The 24540-nt window shown below is 25.9% G+C and overlaps 1 protein-coding gene across 1 annotated transcript; it reads left to right on the top strand.

Moving 5' to 3' along the window:
- The first annotated feature begins 3208 nt into the window (after positions 1-3208).
- LOC145833201 (lactosylceramide 1,3-N-acetyl-beta-D-glucosaminyltransferase-like) lies at positions 3209-6154 on the top strand. Its single transcript, XM_082940400.1, has 4 exons — positions 3209-3282; positions 3860-4062; positions 4710-4864; positions 5961-6154. Exons 2-4 carry the CDS (start codon positions 3938-3940, stop codon positions 6152-6154), a joined length of 474 nt encoding a protein of 157 aa, XP_082796526.1. The 5' UTR covers positions 3209-3282; positions 3860-3937.
- Positions 6155-24540: the final 18386 nt, after the last annotated feature.

The following is a 24540-nucleotide window of genomic DNA, read 5'->3' as shown; positions in this document are numbered from 1 at the left end:
CTGCTGAATTTTTTCTTATTTAGTTTTCTTTTTCAAAATATAAAAAAAAAGCTTTTATTAGGCTTTTGATTTCTTTAACGGTCAGTTTGAAAAAAAAAGAACACTTTGTTTTAAACTTTTGAAAAATCAATTACTATCTTACTTCAGTTTTTTAATTTATCAAATTTACTAGTACCACGTTTTTTTTCATTAAACACAGTTGTTCTGTTTCGTTGTTATTCAGAGAAATTGAGCAAAAATAATTTATAAAAATGGATAAATTAGTTTTGCTAGTTCTTGATTAGTTTGGTTAATTTAGTATATAAGAGTTAAAAATTTTAAATTTCTTACCTCAACAACAGTTTAACTATACAGAGTTGTAACCACTAGTTTTTTTAAATGAAATTTCAGTATCAGTTTATTTGTCTTTGCTTCGGTGCAATTCTTTTGTACCTAATCTGTTTTTATTTGCCTTTTTTCAAAGAAAAAGTAAATGAACAACACGATGTTTATTCAACTTTCAAATCAACCAAGATAAGAAATGATCATTTTATAATTTCGAATATTGTTTCAAACAAAAGCGGAAAGATAAACAGCACACAAATTGAACCCCTAGAAAAACATGAAGACTGTTCAAGTTTTGTTTCAGCTAGCTGCGATTATGGGTCAATGAAAACAAAGTTTAAGAAGTTGCCCGAAAAGTTTGCTAAAGTCAATATTTTGATTTTTTCTATGTTGTAACAAACCTTTATCTAAAATAGCTAAATATCTTATATTAAAATTTTACTGTTATTAGTTTTTACTAGTTAAATTTGTAGCTCAAATTAATACTGTAAATAAATTGTTATCTTATTAATATTATAATTTAAGTAGTTTTGTTAAAAATTGAGGCAGAAGATTTTTGCAAGTTGTAGTTATAAAAATAAAGTTATTAATAAATTAGTGTTGTTAATAAACAGATAGACACGTTATAAAAAAGGATTTTGTTCAATATAACTTAATTTTAGATCATTCTTACTGATTTTTTAAAACTAGTAAAAACTGAAAAGTATAATTAGTTTCAAAACTTTTATGACTAAGTTAAATAAAAAGTTCACTTAAACCATTAAAACATTATTTTTTGTTTAAACTATTTGTTTTACTTACTAACCATATCAATCTATTTACTGCTTTTATAAACTTGGACTACAGCAATTCAGAAATTTTTTTTAGAATTCGATTTTATTTGATTAACTGTTAGACTTTCACAAATAAAGTAGTTAGAGTTGTGTTCTAACCTTTATTTGGTATAAATTAGCACAACTTTAATTGCTTTTTGATTTACTAAATAATATAGTGATCAACACTAATACAAAAGCTTAGTTAAAATTCAAACCATATTGTTTAAATTCAACCATGTTAATTAACAAATATGTATTAAAACTGATGAAAATCAAATAATTAAGAAATAAATTAAGTATTTTGTAAAAAGGTTTTGTTTCAGAAAACTTAAAATTTGACCTTAAAGTTATCTACGAAGTTTTCGGCAAAAATAAGCTTAGCTTATTCCTAAATATTCTTACTTATTTATAAAACTTAAATTCCTGTTTTAAAAATTTAAATTTTAATATTAAGCTACTTCGTGAAAATAAAATTTTAGTTTACTGTAGACATATTTCAAGTATCAAACGATTTTTTTGATCAGAACGCAGAAAAACCTGTTACAATGCCAGAATGTTCTAATGTGCTTCCTTGGAAGAGTATTGGGGAAACAAAAGATGTAAACAACTATAATAAGATGATTTATCTTATAAAATCCAGTGTGGGGAACTTTGAAAGAAGAAATTTGATTAGAGCAACTTGGGGCTCTATATTTAGGTATTTAACGTCATAATTAACTTTTTCTGTACTCAGTATTAAAAACATGTGTATTTTACAAAGTTGCATAAGATTAGTAGCGAACTATAGCTTTATTTTATGATTCCAAAGTTTTGAATAAAAAACATTTTAAATGGACAATTTATATTTTTTACAAAGTTATAAAAGTAAAGTTTTACTATGTAAATAAAAATAAAGTTTCAATAATGTTTAAAATTTAGGGTGATTTGATTTAATTGTGATCTAGTTTTTAAAGCTTATTAGATACTTTTATTGTGATTATATAATTTGCAAAAAATGGAACACAGAAAGATCTTTAAAATGTTCTACATATTTTCTGATAAACTTACAAAGAAACTAAATAGTCTTTCTTTTGAGTGTTAATAGCAAAACTAGCAACAGCTATTTATTTTAAACAATAAGTATTTTGCCTCAACGTTTTAAAAAGTTTAAAAAAAATTTGTTTGTGTTAGTTTGAAATATTTTTTTTTTAATTAAATCAAGTAGTTTTGTAGCTTATTTGAAAAACATCATAGTATAAAATTTTTATATATTTTAGCTTGTTAAGTATTTTTTTAAATATGTAAAAAAACAAGATAATCATAAACAAATTGTTATTTTAAAGAATGTTGAGAAAAAAGCAGTTAAACTCGAGTTTAAGCGTTTAAACGCAGTTTTAATATTTAATGGTTGAATCATGCTACAAAGTAAACATTAAGCTATTACATTAACAATTCAACAACTTGTACTCAAAGAATTTATCTAATGTAAAACGAAATTTATTTGAGCTTTTGTTGATCTCAAAAATAAAAAAATAAAGATTTTGTTAGCTGTTTATTTAAAACACCATTTTACCTTTATTAGAAATACAGTTTAGTGAAAAGTTTACGAAGCACTACAAAAAAAAGATTGAAAACATTTCATAAAATTTTTCTCACTGGCACTAAAAAATAAGTAAAAATAATTTAAAGTTAAGTATAAATTTTTTTGAAAACTAATTAAAAAGTTTTGTGTACAAAAAGTTCAACAGTACGTTTAAATATATTATTGTTCAGAACTTACTACATTACTAAAAACTTAAAACATTGTACACTTAAAAACAAAAGATACCGTTTATAAGTTTGCTTATTTAAAAAAATATATATGTATATATATACTCTCTAGTAAAGTAAATTGAGTAACACTAACTTTAATCAATTTAACTTTTATTTTATTGATGTTAAGGTATTTTTAAATTTTCAGTTAGAATAAGTTCAATATTTTCAAGTTATATTTTGACAAAATTATAGACTATACAATGTCCAATATTCCATTATATTCGTTGTAGGAGAGAAAAATAAACAAAATGATAATAACGAGCAAATACAATTACATCAAGAAAATATAGTGTATGGTGATATTCTTCAATGTAGTTTCATTGACAAGTATCAAGCTCTACCAATAAAAGTTAGTTTGTACTTATGGGAAGAACTTAAAGTAAAAATTGACTTTAAAATTAAAAACAAATTCTGCAAATAGGTAATTTTTTAATGTGTTTCGAATGAATAATTTTAGTTTATAGTCTTTTTACATTTTTTTCTTAGTTTTTTTTTTTTGTTTTGAGAGTGTAGATACTCTTTTTACTCTTTAGGTAGATAAATTAAAAAAGATTTGAAATTAAAATTAGTTACAGTATTTAGTAACATATTTAAACAAGTTATAGGAAAAACAAAAACTATAAATTCAAGTTGTCATTTTATTACAAAGTTACTATTAGTAAACAGCTTAAATTACTTATATAGTTTAAATTTAATTAATTTTATTTAAAGTATGTCATAAAAAAAATGCAAAATAAACTTAAAATATAGAAATATGTTTATGTGAACAAAGAAATGTTGATTTTCAACCGGTATAATTACAATCTTTACATTTAAGTTTCTAAAAAAATTTTTTTTTTTAAACATATTTATATTTTGTTATTAAATTTTTTTTTATTTGAAGATTTATCTAAAATTTTAAGATGCTGACTAAGAAAATACTATAGGTTTTATCAAGTTTTCATTGGCTGAAATTTCAAAAGCTTGAAGTTGATTGGGTAACAGTTACTGACGATGATTGCTTAATGAATGTCCAAAACGTGTATAATTCATTTAAAGCGATAAAAGTCAATGAAAATGAAAACAAAATATTTTGTGGATTTGCGAGAACAGAGAACGGAGGACCTATTAAAGACAAGTCATCGAAATGGTATAAATAAGCACTGATTAAGCTTGCTTTAATTTAGCATAAGTTTTTACATGTTGAAACACAACACGAATGAAAGCTATTCTTTAAATATTTAATAATTTATTTTATTCAAAAAAATGGAAAAAAAGTAGTCCAGTAACAATAGAAAAATAAGTTTTAAACTTGTTTTATATAAATAATACTTTTATAAGTTCAATGAGATCAATAAACAACTAAATATACTGAATGCTTAAAAAAACATTAATATAATTTTATAATTTATTTTTAAAGTAAAAAATATAAAAGCAAATTTACTTCACTCAAATTAAACAAAAGTTCAATAACATTCATGACAGACACTTTTTTAAGTTCTGTAAAAAACAAAATAAATTTTAATTAGTAAAACACTATTTTTAAACTTTATTAGTTAAGCTTAGGAAAATCATAAATATTTTAAAATTATTACAGAGTATTAAATTGGATTATTATGTTCTCTCATACAAACATCAATCAACTTTGGAGTTTTTTAAACTTTTCAGCAAACAAAAACTATTTAAAACTATAGAATGATATTAACTATTCTTTCTTATAAACTAAAAGTTATAAATAACATATTATCTAGGTAAACAAAAAAGAAATATAATTTTTTTAAGTTTATAATTTATTAGGCATATATCCGAAAGAATGTACAGCGAAAAACATTACCCAGCTTTTTGCCATGGCGGTATGTGGACTTTAAGCATTAAAATGATGAAGAAGCTAGTTTGTGCATCGAAAGTTACTGAAAAGGACGATTTTTATTTGGAAGACGTTTTCATTACTGGTTAGTTGCTATATCAAAAAAACTTTCAGTTTCACGTTAAAAAAGCTATTTATACTTATTTGTAAATTTACTTGTTACTCAACTTAAAAGGGATGCGCTCGTTAGTAAAAATGTCAAGTCTAGTCAATTATTTAGCGTAGTTTTCAAACTATAAATGTTCCAAATATTATAAACTCATTTATTTTTAATATTGTTTTTACATATATCACCAAAAGCTTCTGTACTTGTATTTTTAAGTCATATATGTTGCAAGTAAACTTACATATAACTTTTGTTATTTGTTTTTGATAAAAATCATCACCTAAAACACCGGTAGAAAGGTCAGACTGAGTAAAATAGTTAAAAATTAATAAATTAGTACTTTATGTTTGTGAATTTATGTTTATTAATGACTCTAACAATTGTAAAATTTTCCAATTATTATTGATTTATATTTACTTTTTCGCATAGAAAAAGTTCTCAATATTTTAATAGACTCTTAATACTTCTTTTTGTTGACAAATATCGACTAAAATGTTTGAATTTTTTGATATCAAAACTGTAAGTTTGTTTTAATTTATAGCATTGCTTGTTATTTCGCTCTTTTTAAAATTACTAAGAATTTAATAAGTTAAAAAAATTTCATTTTTGTTTTTATAATAAGCAAAATGCTTCAGATGTGTTTAGATAAGGATAATGACAAATTTTTATAAAGTTAATTTAATTATAAAGTATTTTTTGTAAAATAATATCAATTATTAGAAAGTGTTGGTTTTGATAAGTAAAGTTATTTTCAAAAAGAGTCTTAATAAATATTTTTTTTATATCTAAGTTTTGTTGTTAAACAACATTATTAAGGCTAAATTGCTCTTACCTTCCAAAATTTTGGAAAGTTAAATCTTTTTAAAACAAGTACTTTCTGATTATTTATGAAGTTATAGTTTCAATTGTACTTTACAATAGTTTAAAATAAAAAAGCAGTTAATGAAAAATAACCTAAATAACTACTACTTTTAATGTACAACGAGCTAGTTTATATAAGTTTTTTGGCTCCGAGTTATTTTCACTTGTAAAATAAATAAAAAACAAATGTTGTTGTTACACATTACTTTTTTAGGAATACTACGTCACAAAGTCACGTGTTCAAGTGATGACGTTGTGAATTTTGTTGGCAAACAAATGGTTCAGCATTTGTCGAACAACTTGGTAGTAAAGTTCAAAAATCCGTGGAAAACAATTAACTCTTCGCTGCCATGGCAACAAGACGGGTTGGTTGCACTAAGAAAGGAACGCCCGTCGTTTCCCACTTGAACTTAAACAAAGTGTATTATATTTATTGACAAAAGCTGAGGACAACTGTGTAGGGTGTTGCCTGTTCTATTTTGTTTGACTATGTGCTGTTATTACATTTAACTTTTATTTGATTATATTTCACTTTTTGATGTTATGTTTTATTTGACTATGTGTTATCTTAAATTCTAGCTTTCGTTTATATTTGTATAGTGTGAGGTAAATAATGTAGTGATAATAAAAACATGAATAAGTAAATATTTACCCTTTTCGTCTTAGCGATAAAATAAACGCCACCAAACGTTAACTTTGTTCATTTTGGACATAAGTATAGAACACAAGCATATAAGGTGTGTTCTAGACAAATAAAAAATTACAGAACTAATTTTAAGAGGATATCAAAAATTTTATAGTAACAAATTAACTTTTGTTAGAATTGCTGTAAACCTATAAATATTATTTATTGAGATAAAGAAATTACACCATAAAACTAGTCTGATAGACTAAGTGTTTAATATTATTTTGTTTATACAGTTTTTGAACAACTTTGTTTATTCTTATATGACATAAATTTTCAAAAAAAGTGTCATTTTTAATAATTTTTAAAACTATTCTGTACCTACTAAAGAACTTACAAGTTGTTCATCACATGCATAACTAAAACATATAGTAAATGTACTTTAATTTTTATTTTTTATGAAAACATTTATTCTAAAATAACTTTATTAATTTAATAACAACAACAAAAAATAATAAAAATGTCACAAGCTGTTAGTTAGAAAAATTCTTCTTGTAAAATATTTTTTTTCTAAAACTGAATCGCTTTCTTAGTTCAAAGTTAGAGTATATAAGATTTTGTTTAAAAAAGAGTTGTGATATATTTTTATTGTTACTCATCTAACAGTTTAAATAGGCACTTATAATAAGGCACACATTTAGTGACGGTAGAAATCTATTAAAAAGTAAAAACTAAACTAATTTAGCTACAGCTTACTAAAGCAAACAACTTAAAATTAAATAAAACAAAAAAAACTATATAAAAGTTCTCTTAAATTTCATAAACTTATTTATAATGCAGTTATGTCGTTAGTACCTTTAAAATATTACCTCATGCCCTGGTATAAAAAAAACAGATTGTTTTAAATGTTGAAAGTTTAATAAATCACTTTTAATAAAGTTATGCATACACACCTCTTTACAGTGCATATTGCACAGTGTACGAATAACACATTAAAAAAATTAAGATAAAAAAAAAATACTATTTTATTACATAAATTTAAGTATGAGTATATTTGAAGATCAAAAGTTTTTTAAACCATAAAGTGATTTGTTCACTGTCTATGTTTAATAAATAATAATGGATTATTTTAATTATATTCCCCTACATTTCTATTAGTTTTGAAATGTTTCAACTGTTTAAAGTTTGCATTCTCATTTGTTGTCTAGAGTAGAAACTAGTAGTCAATTATTCAACCTAAAATTACAGTAATCACTGTTAAAACTTACCTTTGATTTTGAAGAAATTCAGAAAATTTACAATTCAAAATATTCTCAAAAAAAAAGTACCAAAAATTTGAAAAAAACTTTTTCTATATAATCCAAAGCAATAAATTTTGACTTTAATTGACCAGAAACAAATTTTCAATAAATTAGAAACAGCAATTTTACAAAAGATTGTTCTATAAAATGCTAGTGTGTTACAGTATTTTTTTTGAGTAAAACTATTAGTATTTAAAAAATTTTATTCTTTTTTATAGTTAATATATTTTCAAAGAAGAAAAAGCGTTTAAAGTTTGTTTTAAATATTAAATCTTACTCATTTTAGTTATTTTCAATAGCTACAGGAATCAGATTTATTATTATTTTTTGTTTTAGACACATTGAATATATAATATAGTTAGTTTGTAATTGAATTAGACATGCATAAGTTACAAAACATGAGTGAAAGTTGAACAAATTACAAGGAGTTTATCAAAATACTTGAACTTAATTTGATAATTTATATTTTATAACTGAAGGAAAGTAATTCGTTTTAAAAATTAAAAAAATAAAATAAAGCATATAAGAATAAAAAATATTTCACTTGGCACAACTGATTTGCAACATTTTGAACCACAATTAGTTTATTATAAGATTTAAACTTTTAAATTAAATTTAACTCTTCTTTTACTTTAAACCCTATAACTTTATCCTAAATTTAGTATACAGGGTTAAGGTATCAATGTTAAAAAAAGTGGGTAAAGAATAAATTTAGAAACAATATTTTAAAATATAGTTAGCTTTAACCAAGGCTAGTTTGAAACGATGTTTTAAAAGAAGGCGTTTATTGCTTCTCTAAACGCTTATATTTTCGAAACTACTAGACTCTTTAGAATTAACTGTTTAACAGTTTTAAACAACAAGTTTATTTAATTCCACTTTATTGAAATTTATAGAACAAGTAAATGTGCAAAAAGATTAAATAACAGTTTTTGTGAAATCTGACCATAATATGTAAGTTAATCACAAGATTGAGCTGATTAACTTTTACTTAATCTAAAACTCAAATTTAGGTCTTATGCACTAAAAAGTATGTCAAGCCTTACAGCAGATTCTGAGCCAAAAGCAAAGAAGCTCAAAATTGAAGAAAAAAAGAAAAAGCAAGTAAAATTTGGGTTTGTCGAAAGTAAGTACTATGAAAGAAGAGCTGGGTTTGTCACAACTCTAAAATATATTCGGATAGTTTCTCGCAACCGACCTTTTGCCACGACAAAAACCAATTTTGCTGAACACGGCCGATCAAAATGCGTTGACTGCATTGTTAAAAAACAGAAGGCTCAACAACCGGAACACAGTGGAAATGGCGACCTAAGAGCAGGAGAAGTAGAAAGAATGAACGACTTTTACAACATCCATGGACTGGCTACCAAACGGCACGGTAACGCTTTTTTGGGAGCGAAAGAACGGTTGAGGCTGCTGTTTGAAGCTGGTGCGGAGAAGAAAGAAATAAAAAAATCCCTCGATGAGCACAGCGAGTTTCTGACGGAGCTCAAAGCTTTCGAGGAAAAAGAATCGGCGAGAGAGGCGAAGGACGAAGAGATGAAACAGCTGCGAGACGAGTACGAAGCCGCGACGACGGAGGAAGGAAAAGAGGAGCTGCGGGAGGAAATTGAAGAGACCACATTGCGCACATTGACGAGCAAGTTCCAAAGCAGGAGGAGGAAAACATGGCTCGAGGAAGTTTGGGAGGACGAGAGAAAAGAGCTGATTGCGAAGTACGACGTCGCGGAAGTTTGGGGCGAAATGAGCGGGCGAGAAGTGGCAAGCGACGATGAAACTGACGTGAAAGAAATATTAGACGATCTTGTAAGCTTTGCTGTGCAAATAGCAGAAGGTGCAGAAAACAAGTTTTAAACTGACTGCGAACATTAAAGTGTGTTTTTTAATTTTGTTGAGATATTTAAAAATAAAAGTAGATAACTATGATAGTTTTCATTTCAGTAGATGTTTCTTGTATTTAATACAACAAAATTAATAAATTTAGTAAATAACATAGCAGAAGTTGCATTTAGTCATACCAATTTCCATTGTTATCTTGAAACCAATGTCTTTAAAGGTCTTTATTGTTTGTTTTTTAATATTCTCGAGGTCCTAAACTGGAGGCTAAAAAACAATAACACCAGCTACGATTTAAGATGGAGCATAATGCACAAGATCAGGGAAATGAAGAATATAGGTAAAATCTGTAAGACTTGCAATTTGGAAAAGATAGAAATAGCACTTGCTAATAAGAAACGAATTTTAAACAAAAGACAAGAGCTCTTCTACACCTGCCCGCACTTTAGGAAATTTTATTTTAAAACTTAGCGTATTAATTTTTTTATCACTTAGTTCTGTTTTTGTTATTACTCGTACCCTCATTTGTTAAGCGCCATTTTGTTTTGTTTTGTTATAAGCTAAATCCAAATCTATATAGAACAAATCATCTATTGTAAGTATAAATCATATTCAAAATTAAAAAAAAAGTCTTTTTCATTGTTATAAAACTTTTAATTTTGTTAACTAATTATCTAGTAATAGCGCTATACATTTTTAATTTTAATTTTAATTTGAATTCAATTATAATTTTTTGCATTATTGTATTTTCTTAAGTTGTCCATCGTTTTATGTTTATCTTATTTTACAGGCCTGAAGATCCCTTAGGGGAGAAACATTGTTTTCTAAATCCAAATCTATATAGAACAAATCATCTATTGTAAGTATAAATCATATTTAAAATTAAAAAAAAAGTCTTTTTCATTGTTATAAAACTTTTAATTTTGTTAACTAATTATCTAGTAATAGCGCTATACATTTTTAATTTTAATTTTAATTTGAATTCAATTATAATTTTTTGCATTATTGTATTTTCTTAAGTTGTCCATCGTTTTATGTTTATCTTATTTTACAGGCCTGAAGATCCCTTAGGGGAGAAATATTGTTGCCTTGTAAATAAATAAATTAAAAAATTAACTTTGTCTCCAATTATTTAAATTGTCGAGACCTGTTGTGCCTAAGGAATAATCCTTGCATATATAATTTATTTAATAAATAACACGGGTGTTTATATAAAAAAAAAAAAATTAACTTAATAATTTTTACGTAGTTTGATAAAAAAAACAACCGAAAAAACCGCAACTACTGTAACAATGTCCATTACAGCTTGTAAAGTTGTTTTTTTGTATATCTATCTGTTGTGAATGCTATTGTTTTTAAAACAGAAACATAACACCATAAAGTCAAGAATAGACAATTATAACGAGATGGTGATAAACATGTATACAAGATTTATTTGAGCAATTCCACTCACAACTACTTGACTAAAAAATATTTAATAAAATAATTTTTACACAGTAACCATTTTCTAAAGGTAATTAAAACCCTTGGCTTGCGACATACGTTTTACTAAAAAAAAAGCTTATAAAAAAAAGACTTTTAATAATGTTTTTAACTTGGTTTTAGTACATAGTAGACCATAGTGTTGTTTATTGAACGACAAAATAAAGGGCTTAAAATATTTGGTCCTAGGACCCGGTGTACGAAAAAACTTTCAGCTATCCAGTAGTACATCGCGGATAACGTTTAATGTTCATGACCAAACAGTTAAGAATTGTTTAGTTACAGTGTTGCTTTCAAAGAAATTTTCATTTATACCGCAAACTTTTCAAACTTACTTTTCCGGCAATTTTTTATAGAAGTTTAGCCCAACGAAACATTTTTTTTTGTTAGTGGCGCACCGAGTATAAAGTTGTTAATGCCTTATGCTGTGTGTAAGTTTTAAAAGCAATATTAAAATATTAGTTAAGAATTTAAATTATTTAACAGAATCACAGTAATAGTGTACAAGTAGGACTTAAAACCTAAATCCGAAAATGTTTATAGTTGCTATTTTTATACAAATTTGTTTTGGTAAAATATAGATATTTTTAATCCTTGATTAAAAACTAAAACTACATACTGAAGAGCTGTAAACATTTTTTTTTCGAAGCATTTAAAACAACCTTACAAAGTCTTTATTTTTTTGACTTCTTTTATATAACTAACCTTTTTTTAAATATAAACAAGTTATACTTTAGAGTAATGGTTTTAGCTTTGGTTAAATTACCTAAGCTATTCAAGTTGAAATACTAATTGCAACAATTTTCTCTCCCAAACCTTATTTTAATTAAATATAAAATATAAGGAAGAAAGAAAATGTTTGTGCTCACAACTCTTGTGAATGGACTGGTGTGGAGAAAACCCTTCGTTCATCAAGCCTCACACCGTATATTGTGTGAACAACTTCGAAGAGTTTTAGTTAAAACATTTGCCATGGTAGTATTTTAAAACATTGCCCATGGTAGACTATGATTTTCATGGTAAATATTGGCAGTAATGGGTTTAAAAAAAAGTGTTAAAAAAAAAATTAATTTTTTCCTCTAAGAATTAATTTCTCTAATTAGTTTAAGTTAATAAAAAAATTAAATCATACATTTAACTTAAAATTAAAGTTTTATGAAAGTTTTAAATAAAACTTATCAAATTTGTTTAAACATATATGGTGTGAGGTTTGATGACCGAAAGGTCTTTCTCCACACTAATCCATTGACCATAGTTGTGAGTGTTCACATTTTTCTTTCTTGCTTTATAAAAATATGTCTTGGACATTATAAGGTACCAGTGGTGTGCAACTTAATAACCAAGAGGTTTTTTGTTAACCAAGTTCTACAACCAAATATTTAAAGCTTAAAGTGTCATTTTTTTTCGTTCAATAAGTATAAAAAAAATAAAAAAAATAAAGCCTTAAGGTTAATAAAAATCAAATCTGACCTGATGTTGTAGGGGTCCTAATAACAGCTTTGAAAACTCTCTGAGTTGAATGTTCCAAGATCAAGACCCATTGCCAAAAAATTAAGCAAAAGTTTTTTTTTATTTACTTAACTTCAATAATCAATTTATTTCTAAAAGAAAAAAAAAACATTCACTCTGTTTTAAACCCATTGCTGTCAATATTAATTATGTTACCATAGTTTACCATGAGTTCCAAACTAAGATTTTTATTTTTCGGATTATGTATTTACACAATTATCTTGTTACACTTTTTATAAGAGAAACCACCAAAATGCAGAAAATAAGTCAATAACAAAACAAACATGGAGAAATGGTAAAATTACTGTATATAACATGTTACTTATATTTTGAAAACATAAAATTATACATTAGTACAAACATAACATGTAGAGCATAACATATTTTGAAAATATCTATCACTACTTCAATAATAATTGTAAGTAACATGTAAGAGAAAAAAAATATGTACATAAAAAGAAATCACCCTTATAAATGAACTACAAAATAGTTGAAAACAGAAAACTTAATTATTTAGAATAGTAAATAGATTAGTTAATAAGTCTCACACAAAATTAAATAACTTTATTATTAAATCATCTTTAAATCTTTGTTAAAATGTACATGTTTAAAAACCTTAATTACTTCTATAATGTAAAGTTTGAAACAACTTGAGAAAAAATAATCAAATAAGTAAATTAAACTTCATTTAAGAATGAGTTTGAAAAAGAAACTGTACATTAATCTAATTTTAAAACCTTTATTAACATCATCGGAAGTTTAACTTGAAATTAAATTTAATTGATTTAAAAAACTTTACATGCCAGTTTTTAGCCAAAATCATAAAAACTTAACTTTTTATTTAACTTTTGATAAAAAAACTTTACAAATCCATAAGTTTTAGACACAAAAGAAATAACTATAAACAAAACCGAACCATTTTTGCTTACAACCAACAAAACCACTAATGATTAGCCTTGAAAAAAAGAGAGTAAAAATGCTATTAACAAAAAAAAAACATTTTATTTATAATTGTATAAAAAATAAAATATAGTTTGACTCCATTCTGTTTGACTTTAAAATAAATTATTTGAAATGCACCATACACTTTGAAATGCTATAAAAAAAGTTTTGTTCTTAAGTATTTTGATTATTTCTCTCATACTTAACATCCAAGATAGGATAAAAAATTTGAAATAAAAAGACTATTTACTCAAGAAAATAGTAATTTATCTCTAAAAATTGTATTGAATGAATGTAAATTTTATTTATACCTAAATATAACTTTAAATTAACTGGTTATAAGCCTCTTTTGAATTTGTGCACAAATTTTTTTAACTCAAACATAGTTATTTAATATTTCTTTGCTGCTTCTATCATTTCATAAAATCAATGCACCATGTTGCTTTTTTACAAGTTTATTAATCTCAGTAGTATTAGTTATAATTGCCCTACCCTAACGCAATAAACCATATAGTACATGACTCACCAGAAATTAATTAAAGATATTTTACAAAAAAAGTTAAATAATACCTTGTTTTGTATAAAGTACCTATTGCAGGGTTGCCACTCGGTCAGGAAAAGTCAGGAAAAATTTAAAAAAATGACAAAAGTCAGGAAAAGTCAGGTAAAAATGGGGGGTTTTGAAAAAAAGTCAGGAAAAGTCAGGAAATTTTATAAAATTAAAAAAAATTCATTCAGATTTAGTCAGTTTAAATTTACAAAATTACTTGTTTTTCAAAGCCTTCAAATGGTAAAAGTTGATTAAAAATCCTTTAAAGTCAGAAAAAAAATCCAAAAATTTCCTGGAAATTTACAAAAATATTTAATTTTGTTTCCAGTGCCTTCACCTGGTATAAATTAGTAAACTATTCTTTATAAAACTGCAAAAAGTTTCTATTAACATATTGAACAAGTACCCTACTTGAACAAGCAGATTTTGTAAGCTTTTTAGTATTGATGATCTGTAGCAAGGACACTTCCATAGTGAAACTGTGATATATACACAAAATTGTAAAAGTTCCTTAGATGTCATTTGTTTATATAGATACATTTATGCTAGGAAATGCTAAAAAATTGTGTCTTTTATCAGACAAGCTGTGTTTATAAGGTGATAATACAAGTATTTTGCTGATAGAGCTGTTTATTACAAACATGAATAATACACAGATGGTTTAAGTGATGTACTGGAAGTTAGATAGAATTCAGCAAAAAACTGTTGTTTTTACCCTGTATTAAAATTAGATTGAAAGCTTTATATAGTTTCAAGTGTTAGATTATGTATTTTAGAATAAGTTTAATTTAAGAGTATGATATAGAAAAGTCAGGAAATTTTTGGTAAAAAGTCAGGAAAAAGTCAGGAAATTTTTCTCAGCTTGATCAGTGGCAACCATGTAATAACTTATATCAAATTTAAAAAGTTACCAATGTTTACAACTTTGAAAAAAATCAATGTTTTTGTTAACAGTCACCAGTGCACATATCGGAGTTGCAAAAGTACATATACCGTCATTTCAGATGATTCACTGCACTGCTGCCTGAATAAATTATCCAATTAAGTTTACTGTAAGTTTTACATGTACTCATTTTCCTTTATAGATAAGTCTTTTTTTAGAAAATTAATCTTTTAGTTGTCATCAAAAGTTTTCGTTTTTTTTTTCTTGTATGTTTCATTTGTGTTTTTTGACTTGAAAAATGGTATTTTTGTACCTGCAGACTCTATTTAAATTGTTTTAATTTGAGATACTGTTTTTTTTTTGAGTAAGGGAAAACTTAAACTGCTTATTTACTTTATTTTAAATACTACAGTTGTAAATGCTTATCAGATTTTAAAGATATTTTAATTGATTGTATTGTTTTGTAAATTTTGAAGAACTTCGAGTTAACTTTAAGTTTTGATTTGAAAAATCATTATAGTAGAAGTTTAAAAAAAAATACACTCTTTAAAGCATAATGAGTATCACAACGAAAAAATAGGTTAGAAGTAAAAATAGGTATAAGAAAGACAAAAATACTTTAAATCATACTACTAATTTATTCATATAATTTAAAAAAAATGAAAGCTGGTGGTTATTAGTTGTCAAAGTTTTCTTGATTCCAAAAAATACCAAAAGAAATTGTAAAGTAATAATTTTTACCCTCTAATAAAACTTGCTTTAAATGTTTCGAAACACAAAAGAACTTAAAAACAAAATTAATTCTTCAAAAAAAATCTGGTAGCTGAAGTACAATTTATAGCAATTCCACTTATGTGATACTTATTTAAGTTATACTATTTTTTATAACTTTATTTGAACGGTCTAAAATTTGTAAAGTTAATAATTGTAAAATATCTAATTTTAGTAGTTATATATACTATTCCACTTTTGCTTTAATCCTTTATAGTAATTCAGTTCAAATTTTAAAGAAATTGACTTTAGATAGCTACTACTGCTGTAAAAAAAACTTAATATCTAGGCGTGCTAAAGTTCTATGGTCAAGTTGTAATATATCGGTTCCTCTATTTACAAAACTTCTGCGCTTTGTTTTAATTCATTTATTAACTTTTTCTTTCTTACGATTTAACAAAATTTCAGACTACTCTGTGTGATAGCATACATAAAATATTAAATTATATATATTAACTCTACATAGTTCAAATGATTCAGCAGTATTTTTCAGTCAGTATTTTGTTGAGAACTGTCGGTCGAAAAAAATCTGCTGTTAAATAGCTGCTTAATTCTATAAACAAAAATAATGATAACATGTTTTAGTTATGCGTTGTTAATATTGTAATAATCTTTAAACAGTCTTAGAAACAATTTTTCTGTAAGTTAAACTGTGTATTTTTATTGATTTTAAATAGTGTTATAGATATTTTTACCACATAAAGAACATTGTTAACTACTAAATCTTCTTACACCTAAGTTTTAAGTGAACGTTTTTGAAATAATTAATTTTTTAGATAAAATTATCTTTAGGCTTGTTTTATGTGTGAAACCTTTTAAAATCATATGAATAGCTATCAGGAAATATATTTCGTTGAACATTATTTTTGAGTTTTAAGTAAAAAAAGCTTAAAATTAATGTGTTAGACTGTTAACACATTTGTTTGAAGTTTTATGTAAAAGTGAAAAGTTTTGTCACGTATCAGTTTGAAACTTTAGTAGTTTTGAAGTTGGGGCCTTGCTGAATAATAAATGAGAAAGATGATATTATGACAATTGTGAAAACAAGTTAATCAGCAAAATTAAGAATTTTCATAATTAAATACATACTATAAAACTTTTAGCGGATTATTCACTATTTCTTAACTATGATAAATTAACAATAATTTAGAAAAAATCTAGATACAAGTTTAGTTCAGTTATTTTGAGCTACATAATAGCCGTTTACAATAAATAATTGTCAACCAATTTCGTGCCGATTTAGGCCACTGGTAATTAAATGTAAATATTAGGTTTTCCAGAAATAAGTAAGTTACCCTAAAAATTTTTCTTAGACAAGGCATTAAAAGGTATCCGTGTTGTGCAACTCGATAACCGAATGTTTTTTTCGTCCACAAGAAAAACTTGGTCCATAGGGCTGAAACCCACCTATTTTTTTACAAGTTGGTTTTATTTAGTAGTTTTATCTAGGCTAGTGGACTTTTAAACCCGCTTTAAAAACTGAAGATGTTATTAAAGATAAATTAAAATATTTTCATATGTTATAGGTGTAGAAAGCAGATATAACAGTTATTATTAAAATCTAAAACAACAAAGAAAAATCCGTAAAAGCAAGATACAGCAATGCTTTAAAGTTCAATAGTTTTTCTTTAAATACTTATTTAGACAAAACTTTTCTAGCTGAAAGAGGAAATATTTTTTGCTCTATATAACTCTGAAAACTAAGCATAAGAGAAACTATCATTTGTGTAATAAAGTTAGTTGATTTTAGCTTAACTAAGATCAGTGTTTACATTTTAGTATGATCTACCAAATCCAAAAATTATGGATTTGGTCGGATCCGTATCTTATTTTTATAGTAGGATCCGTATCCGAATCTCATTAAAAATTTGGATACGAATCTGAATATTTTGATAACTAAGACGCTAAAGATTTAAGTTATTTGTAATGTATATACAATAAAAGTTTTCATACAATAGTTATGTATAATATTACTTACTTTGTAAAAATAACTAAACATTAGAGAAACTATGATTTATGTAATAAAGTTAGTTGATATCAGCTTAACCTAAATCAGTGTTTACATTTTAGTTGTGATATACCAAATCCAAAAATTTTGGATCCGGCCGGATCCGTGTTTATTTTTATATTAGGATCCGAATCTCATTAAAAATTTGATACAAATCTGAATACTTTAATAACTGATATCCTAAATATTTAAGTTGCTTGTAATGTATGTACAATAAAAGTTTACATACAGTAGTTATTTAAATATCATTACTCACTTTGTGAAAAAATTTTTGAAAAATTTATTTACCGTGTTTTAAAATAAATCCATTTTTATTGTAAGAATAATCTGTTTTATAAGCGAACAAAAAAAACTAATTTCTTGCTAAGCAGTGAAAAATTTCAAACTACGTACACAAGAAACTTAAGTTTATATACTTTGATATGCATGCAGGCAACATTAATAGTTAACTTGTACTTTTTATATCTGTGTTATTTGAAATAAATAAATCATCGACTTTAACAAATGCTTGATGCAGAAAACAAATCACAAAAAAAGTAAAAAAAAAAACCTTAAGTTAAGACTAAGTATTATTGTTACAATAAACGAATCAGAACATTAAGTTTTTCAAGGGTTTATAATTATAAAGCAAAGTAAATTAAAAATAGCATGGAGCCGCAAACAACTGAAATATGATATCAACTATAAAAAATCTTATAAAAGAATAGGAATTACAATTTTAATGAAAAGTTTAAAAGTTTGACTTAGGATTACGCTTTAACTACTATAAAAAAGAAATATAAACTAACTCAAGCAGCTGTTAAAAATATAAAACGAACTACAATTTCAATACAAAAAATATTCTAGTAATTCAAGTTGTAGTGGAGAAGTGAAAGCTTTTCGCCAATCTTTTGAAGCAATCGATTATGATTTTATGATTATGATATACGATCGTCGACAAACAATGAACCTAGCTGAAGCGAATGAACAAAACAGGGTACTTACAAGGATTTTAACAATGGTAATTTCAGCTTAATGTTGCGTGCATTGTCTCGAAAAAAACGTGAACACGGTCCAAGATAATCTTTCAATTACTAAGCATATGGTGAATGCGGCTATAAATCTTTCAGCCAGCGTGAACACCCTACATTTCCCGATAATGCGTAACATGATGTTTATAAAGTTTTGAAACTACATAAAATATATACTGATTTGTTTTATACCTTCTTTCTTTCCTAACTATATGAAGCTTTAAAGATTAATTTTAAATTGCATATGTATTAATCTGTTAAAGACGTTATTACAAACTTTTATAATTTTTGATCACGAGCGGTAACTTAGCTCGATTATTACTTTTATGCAATTAAAAAAAATGTCCCAACTTTAGATCCAATTGTTTTCCTTATCTTTAAAGCTTACTAAGATTTTAAAGCTTAACTAAGACTCTCAATTTTCCAACGGTCACTGTAGCAAAATAAAACTTAAACTTTCTATACATATAATTATGACTATTATAAAAGGTTTAAGCATTTTTTTTTTATCTAAACTGCTTTTATGTAAGACATGACCCGTGTACGTTTTACTAAAATTGTTATTGTTTGAACATGAAATCCCTCATATTACTTTTTGAGATTACTTATTTGAATTAAGTTTAGAATACTTACAAATATTTTGTTTTTTTCAGCATGCCAATGTAAAAAAGAAATAGTTATATATGTGTATACCTTAATAGAAAATTAAGTATTTGAATAGTAAGCTGAGATAACTGTTTTAAGCAAACTTATGTTAAAAAAACATCTTTCTATAAGAAAATCAAAAAAAAAGGTTATTCTTTTGTATGTTTGCAAATATTATCTGCTTTCTATTATTTCAATTTAAGACTTAGACAAAATACAAAAATCTATTATTGAAAACAGAAGAAAATTTGTTGTTGTTAATACTACTATTTTTTTTTTCTTTATTTAAAGCATAAATTTTACAGTACTTATGCTTACATATTCATTTGTAAAACTTAGTTCAGTTATGGTAGAATTCACTTCTTTAAAGTTCATAAAAAATTGTACGATAGTTTATTTATCTAATAAAATTATAAGTTATTTTTACTTTTCAAGTAAAGTTATTAAATAAAATAAAAATTACAATTTTAGCACAAAATACTGATAAAATTTAACGTAAAATTATTTCAGCGTATTACACTTTTACATTCTTTAAATAGGTTGTAACCTATCATTCAAGTTTTCACATGTTTGCTATTAGTATTGTTTATCTCCCTTTATTAGTTAATTTAAAGTTATAATTTTTTTTTTAGTTCTTATGTTACTAAACAAGTTTTTAATAGTGAATGTACCGGACCCAAAATTTCGGGTCCGGCCGGACCCGGATCCGGACTTTTTTTTCAAACTAGAATCCGGCCGGAACCGGATCCGGACTTTTTTTTTCAAATTAGAATCCGGCCGGAACCGGATCCGGACTTTTTTTCAAATTAGAATCCGGCCGGATCCGGATATCAGACACAAATAGCAATATCCGACCGGACCCGGATAGTGAGTCCGGTACATCACTAGAATAAACTAGCCTGAGTCAGAATGAGGTTTTTAGAAACTGAAAAAAAAGAACTTTTATCTAATAATAAGTAGAACAGCTAGCCACAAGGTTTACAAATTTAGGTGTTATTTACAATTAAAAATCTGAAATCAAGTTCTTGAACAAAATACACTAGAAAATTACAAAATATTAAAAACTGGATCAGCTCAAACTCATTCAAAATCTAAAAGAAAACTAGCCTGAGTTTTTATAAAAAACTAAACTAACCTGAGGCAGTCCAAGATTTTCTAAAATTCCAAAAATGTTTCAAACTAGCAGGGTTGCCACTGTTTAAGTCAATAAAACTAGCTAGAGTGAGTATAAACAAGCCTGAGTCAGAATGAGGTTTTTAAAAACTGAAAAATTACTTTAATCTAATAATCAGTAGAACAGCTAGCAAAGGTTGACAATTTGGTAGTAAAGTTGTAGACTGATTGTGGTACATTTAACTTATTAGTACTACCCATCATAATTAAATCCTACCTTATTTAATTAATATCTAACAAATACTGAATTCTAACTGAGACTACTTTCTATAATCAGACACGTCAGTTTTGAGTGATGGATCTTATATATAAAACACAACAAGAAATACTAGCATATACAAAATTATTAATTACTTTGGTAACACTTTGAAAACTGGAAGCTATTTAAATCTATATCAAAAAACTTAAAACAAAAAACTAAAAATTAAATAAAACTTTTAGTAAACAAGAAACTGTAAAATTTTTAATAAACTATTAAACTATAAACCTGGCTTAAATATTTAAACAATTAAACACCTGTTGAAATTTTCACTTTTAAGACAAAACACTACTTACAATAAGCATTCACAAAAACGTTCAAGATATTTTGTTGCATCAAGCTACACACCAAACTAACTAACTGCTTACATATAAACTGCCTGTCATGTTCTGATGTTTTGTTGCATCAGTATTTTGTTTGAAACATTTCGTCATATGATTTTCATTGACTCGTACATTAAACCGTATTAACTCTAAATATTCTCTGAGCTCAACTTTAAACAATAAATAATGCAAGTATTTATTCCAAAGTTTTCAATTTTACAACATATGTAAAGAGTTGCATTTCATGAAATGTGTATTTATAGTTTAAATGTAAACAAATGTAAATTAATCACGTGTATAAAATAAGCCAATCACGGTAGGTGTTTAATTTTAACTGACAAAAATGACTCTTATTAATTTTCACAGGGTTTGTTTTTGAAAAAATACTTTTCAGTATGCTCTTTTTTACTAACTAGATCCGGGTCCGGCCGGATCTCTGTTAGGATTTGGCCGGACCCGGATCCGGACTTTTTTCTCAAATTAGAATCTGGCCGGAACCGGACCCGGACTTTTTTTTCAAATTAGAATCCGGCCGGAACCGGATCCGGACTTTTTTTTCAAATTAGAGTCCGGCCGGATCCGGATATCAGACAAAAATGGCAATATCCGGCCGGACCCGGATAGTGAGTCCGGTACATCACTAGTTTTAATTTGATGTTTGATATAGGTTTTATTGTTAAAAAGATTTTATCGAACTAATTTTACATTTTCAAAACAAATATCGCGCGAAATTTATTGCACTGATGACTAAAGTTGATTATGACGTATTTTGTGAGTTGCCACAAAAATTTTAATAAGATAAAATTACGAATTAAGCTTAATTATTTCCTTATGTTTTTGTTTTTTAATTGAAGCAGTTTTTGGCGGTTTTTAAAATCTGAATTAGGATATGTACATACTTTGTTTTTAACTGTTAAATCTAAAATAAATAAAAAACGGTATCTCAGTTTTATCAAAACAGTTACAATTGCTAAATTAAAAATCGTCGTTTAAATTACTTTTTGAATAGTTTAGGGAGTTAATATACAATAAAAAAATATTTTAGGGAAGTTTAAGTAAATTTCTCCTAATATATGTTTTGATTTTAAGAAAACAAATAGAGAGATCTCAACTGATGGAGGAGAAGTAGTATATTTATTCTTTCAAAATTTTATTTTACAAACTAAGTTTCGGTCAAAGACCTCGTCAGTGCTTAAATAAATCTAAAAAAAGATATGTGACAGTCATGGAAAATAGCATTTAAACAATTAAATTAAAGTGAAACCAAATTATTACTGAAATTTTTTTTACTTAAGAAACTAAACAAATCAAGTTTTAATATTAAGACTGAGTTTTAGTAGAAGTTTAAATCTTTAGCTAAATTTTAAAATCAATACAACAACAATAATAATAATAATCAAAGCTGTATGTAGCTTTCTTTTTTCTTCTAGTTAATTTACAGAGTAAACATTGCTTAAGCAAAAGTGAAATTAATGAAGTGAGCTTAAAATTTAATTGAATTTAGAGAAGCTTATTTTAATTGTGACGTAATTATTGAAGTTTTGAACAATCTTGTGCTTTTAATCGCTATTAAAATTTAAAATCCCGCTCAAATGCTTTATGTGAAAGCTTATAGTTAAAATATTTTTTTACCTAAAAACAGAACAAGTTAGATTATAATACAAAGTTTGAATTTTTTGCAAAGTTTAAATTCTAGTTAAATTTAAAATCAAAGAACAACACAAATACTAATAGTAAAAAAAAAAATATTGTATGTAGCTTTCTATTTTCTTCTAGTTGCTTTGCAAAGTGAACATTGCTTAAATAAAAATAAGTAATAAGTGGGCTTAAATTAAGATGCATTTTAATCAAGCTAAATTTTATTGTGACTTGAATATTGTAAATTTAAGTAATTTTGTGCTTGTAATAGTTACGAAAACTTGAAAATTTTGCTTGAATAATTTAGGAAAAAAAAAACTTTTAACTTTGAGAAAATTATAGTTACAAATAAAAAAGCATACACAAAACCTGTATTACGAGTAATTTAAGTTTTGAAGTGAAGTTTTCGGAAGTGCGGGCAGGAATAAAAGAGTTCGTACCGTTTGTTCGCTTTAGCGATCGCGACCTTTTCTAATATGCAAGTACTGCAAATGCTTTGCGGGTCTTTTGCTTTGCCAATATGGTGGATAATTTCCCAATCTATTTTGTATTCAATGTTCTTATTTTTAAGCTTCCATATATACTTCGATATTTCTGTTCCGTTCTCTTTATAGTTTTTAAACATTTCTATTTAAGTTTAACAATACGCTAACAATTTAGAAGTCGACGGCTTTGGTTTTTTGTGATTAATAAAAAGGTTTTTTGGTCAGCTTAACAAAGAAGAAGAAGTTGCGAGCCACACTAAATATAAATAGTTTTACTTACAAGTAAAATTTGAGTTTGTGTTTGAAATTTGAGTTGGTTACAAACACAAACCTATATACTCCAACCACCTAAACAACCAAAGCAAAAAGAAACCAGCACGAACAATAAAAACAATCTACTTTAACCCACCCTACTGCCAGTCAGTAAGAACCATTATAGGTAAAGCTTTTCTGCAAATAATAGATAAACAATTCAAAGAAGACCACAAGTTAAACAAAGTAATAAACAGAAATAATTGTAAAATTTCATATATTAATGCATGAGCAATATTAAAAAACTAATCCAAAAACACAATCGAAAATACTTAAAAACAAGAAACGATGATCCAAACGAAACACTTTGCAACTGCCGAACAAAAAACAAATGTCCCCTTAAGAATAAATGCTTAGTTGAAAATGTGGTATATAAAGCGACAATCAAATCGAAAAACGACACAAAAAACTATTTGGGCTCAGTGGGTGAAACTTTTTAAAAAAAATGGTACAACCATGTTAGTGACTTTAAAAACTATAAAGAGAACGGAACAGAAATATCGAAGTATATATGGAAGCTTAAAAATAAGAACATTGAATACAAAATAGATTGGGAAATTATCCACCATATTGGCAAAACAAAAAACCCACAAAGCATTTGCAGTACTTGCATATTAGAAAAGGTCGCGATCGCTAAAGCAGACAGAAGGGATAATCTAAACAAACGGTACGAACTCTTTTATTCCTGCCCGCACTTCCGAAAACTCCACTTCAAAACTTAAATTACTCGTAATACAGGTTTTGTGCATGCTTTTTTAATTTTTGTAACTACAATTTTCTCAAAGTTAAAAGTTTTTTTTTTTCCTAAATTATTCAAGCAAAATTTTCAAGTTTTCGTAACTATTACAAGCACAAAATTACTTAAATTTACAATATTCAAGTCACAATAAAATTTAGCTTGATTAAAATGCATCTTAATTTAAGCCCACTTATTACTTATTTTTATTTAAGCAATGTTCACTTTGCAAATCAACTAGAAGAAAATAGAAAGCTACATATAATATTTTTTTTTTTACTATTCGTATTTGTGTTGTTCTTTGAT

This window comes from Thalia democratica, chromosome 4 (genome assembly GCF_965202585.1).
Source record: "Thalia democratica chromosome 4, ktThaDemo2.hap1.1, whole genome shotgun sequence".
In the NCBI taxonomy this organism is placed as follows: domain Eukaryota; kingdom Metazoa; phylum Chordata; class Thaliacea; order Salpida; family Salpidae; genus Thalia; species Thalia democratica.
The sequence above is the reverse complement of the archived record's forward strand: the minus strand, read 5'-3'. Positions and strand labels throughout refer to the sequence as shown.

Coding starts and splice junctions, on each gene's coding strand:
- LOC145833201 (XM_082940400.1), top strand. CDS start 3,938: ATGAATGTCCAAAACGTGTATAATTCATTTAAAGCGATAAAAGTCAAT. Junction 4,063..4,709: donor AAAGACAAGTCATCGAAATG/GTATAAATAAGC, acceptor ATAATTTATTAG/GCATATATCCGAAAGAATGT. Junction 4,865..5,960: donor GGAAGACGTTTTCATTACTG/GTTAGTTGCTAT, acceptor TTACTTTTTTAG/GAATACTACGTCACAAAGTC.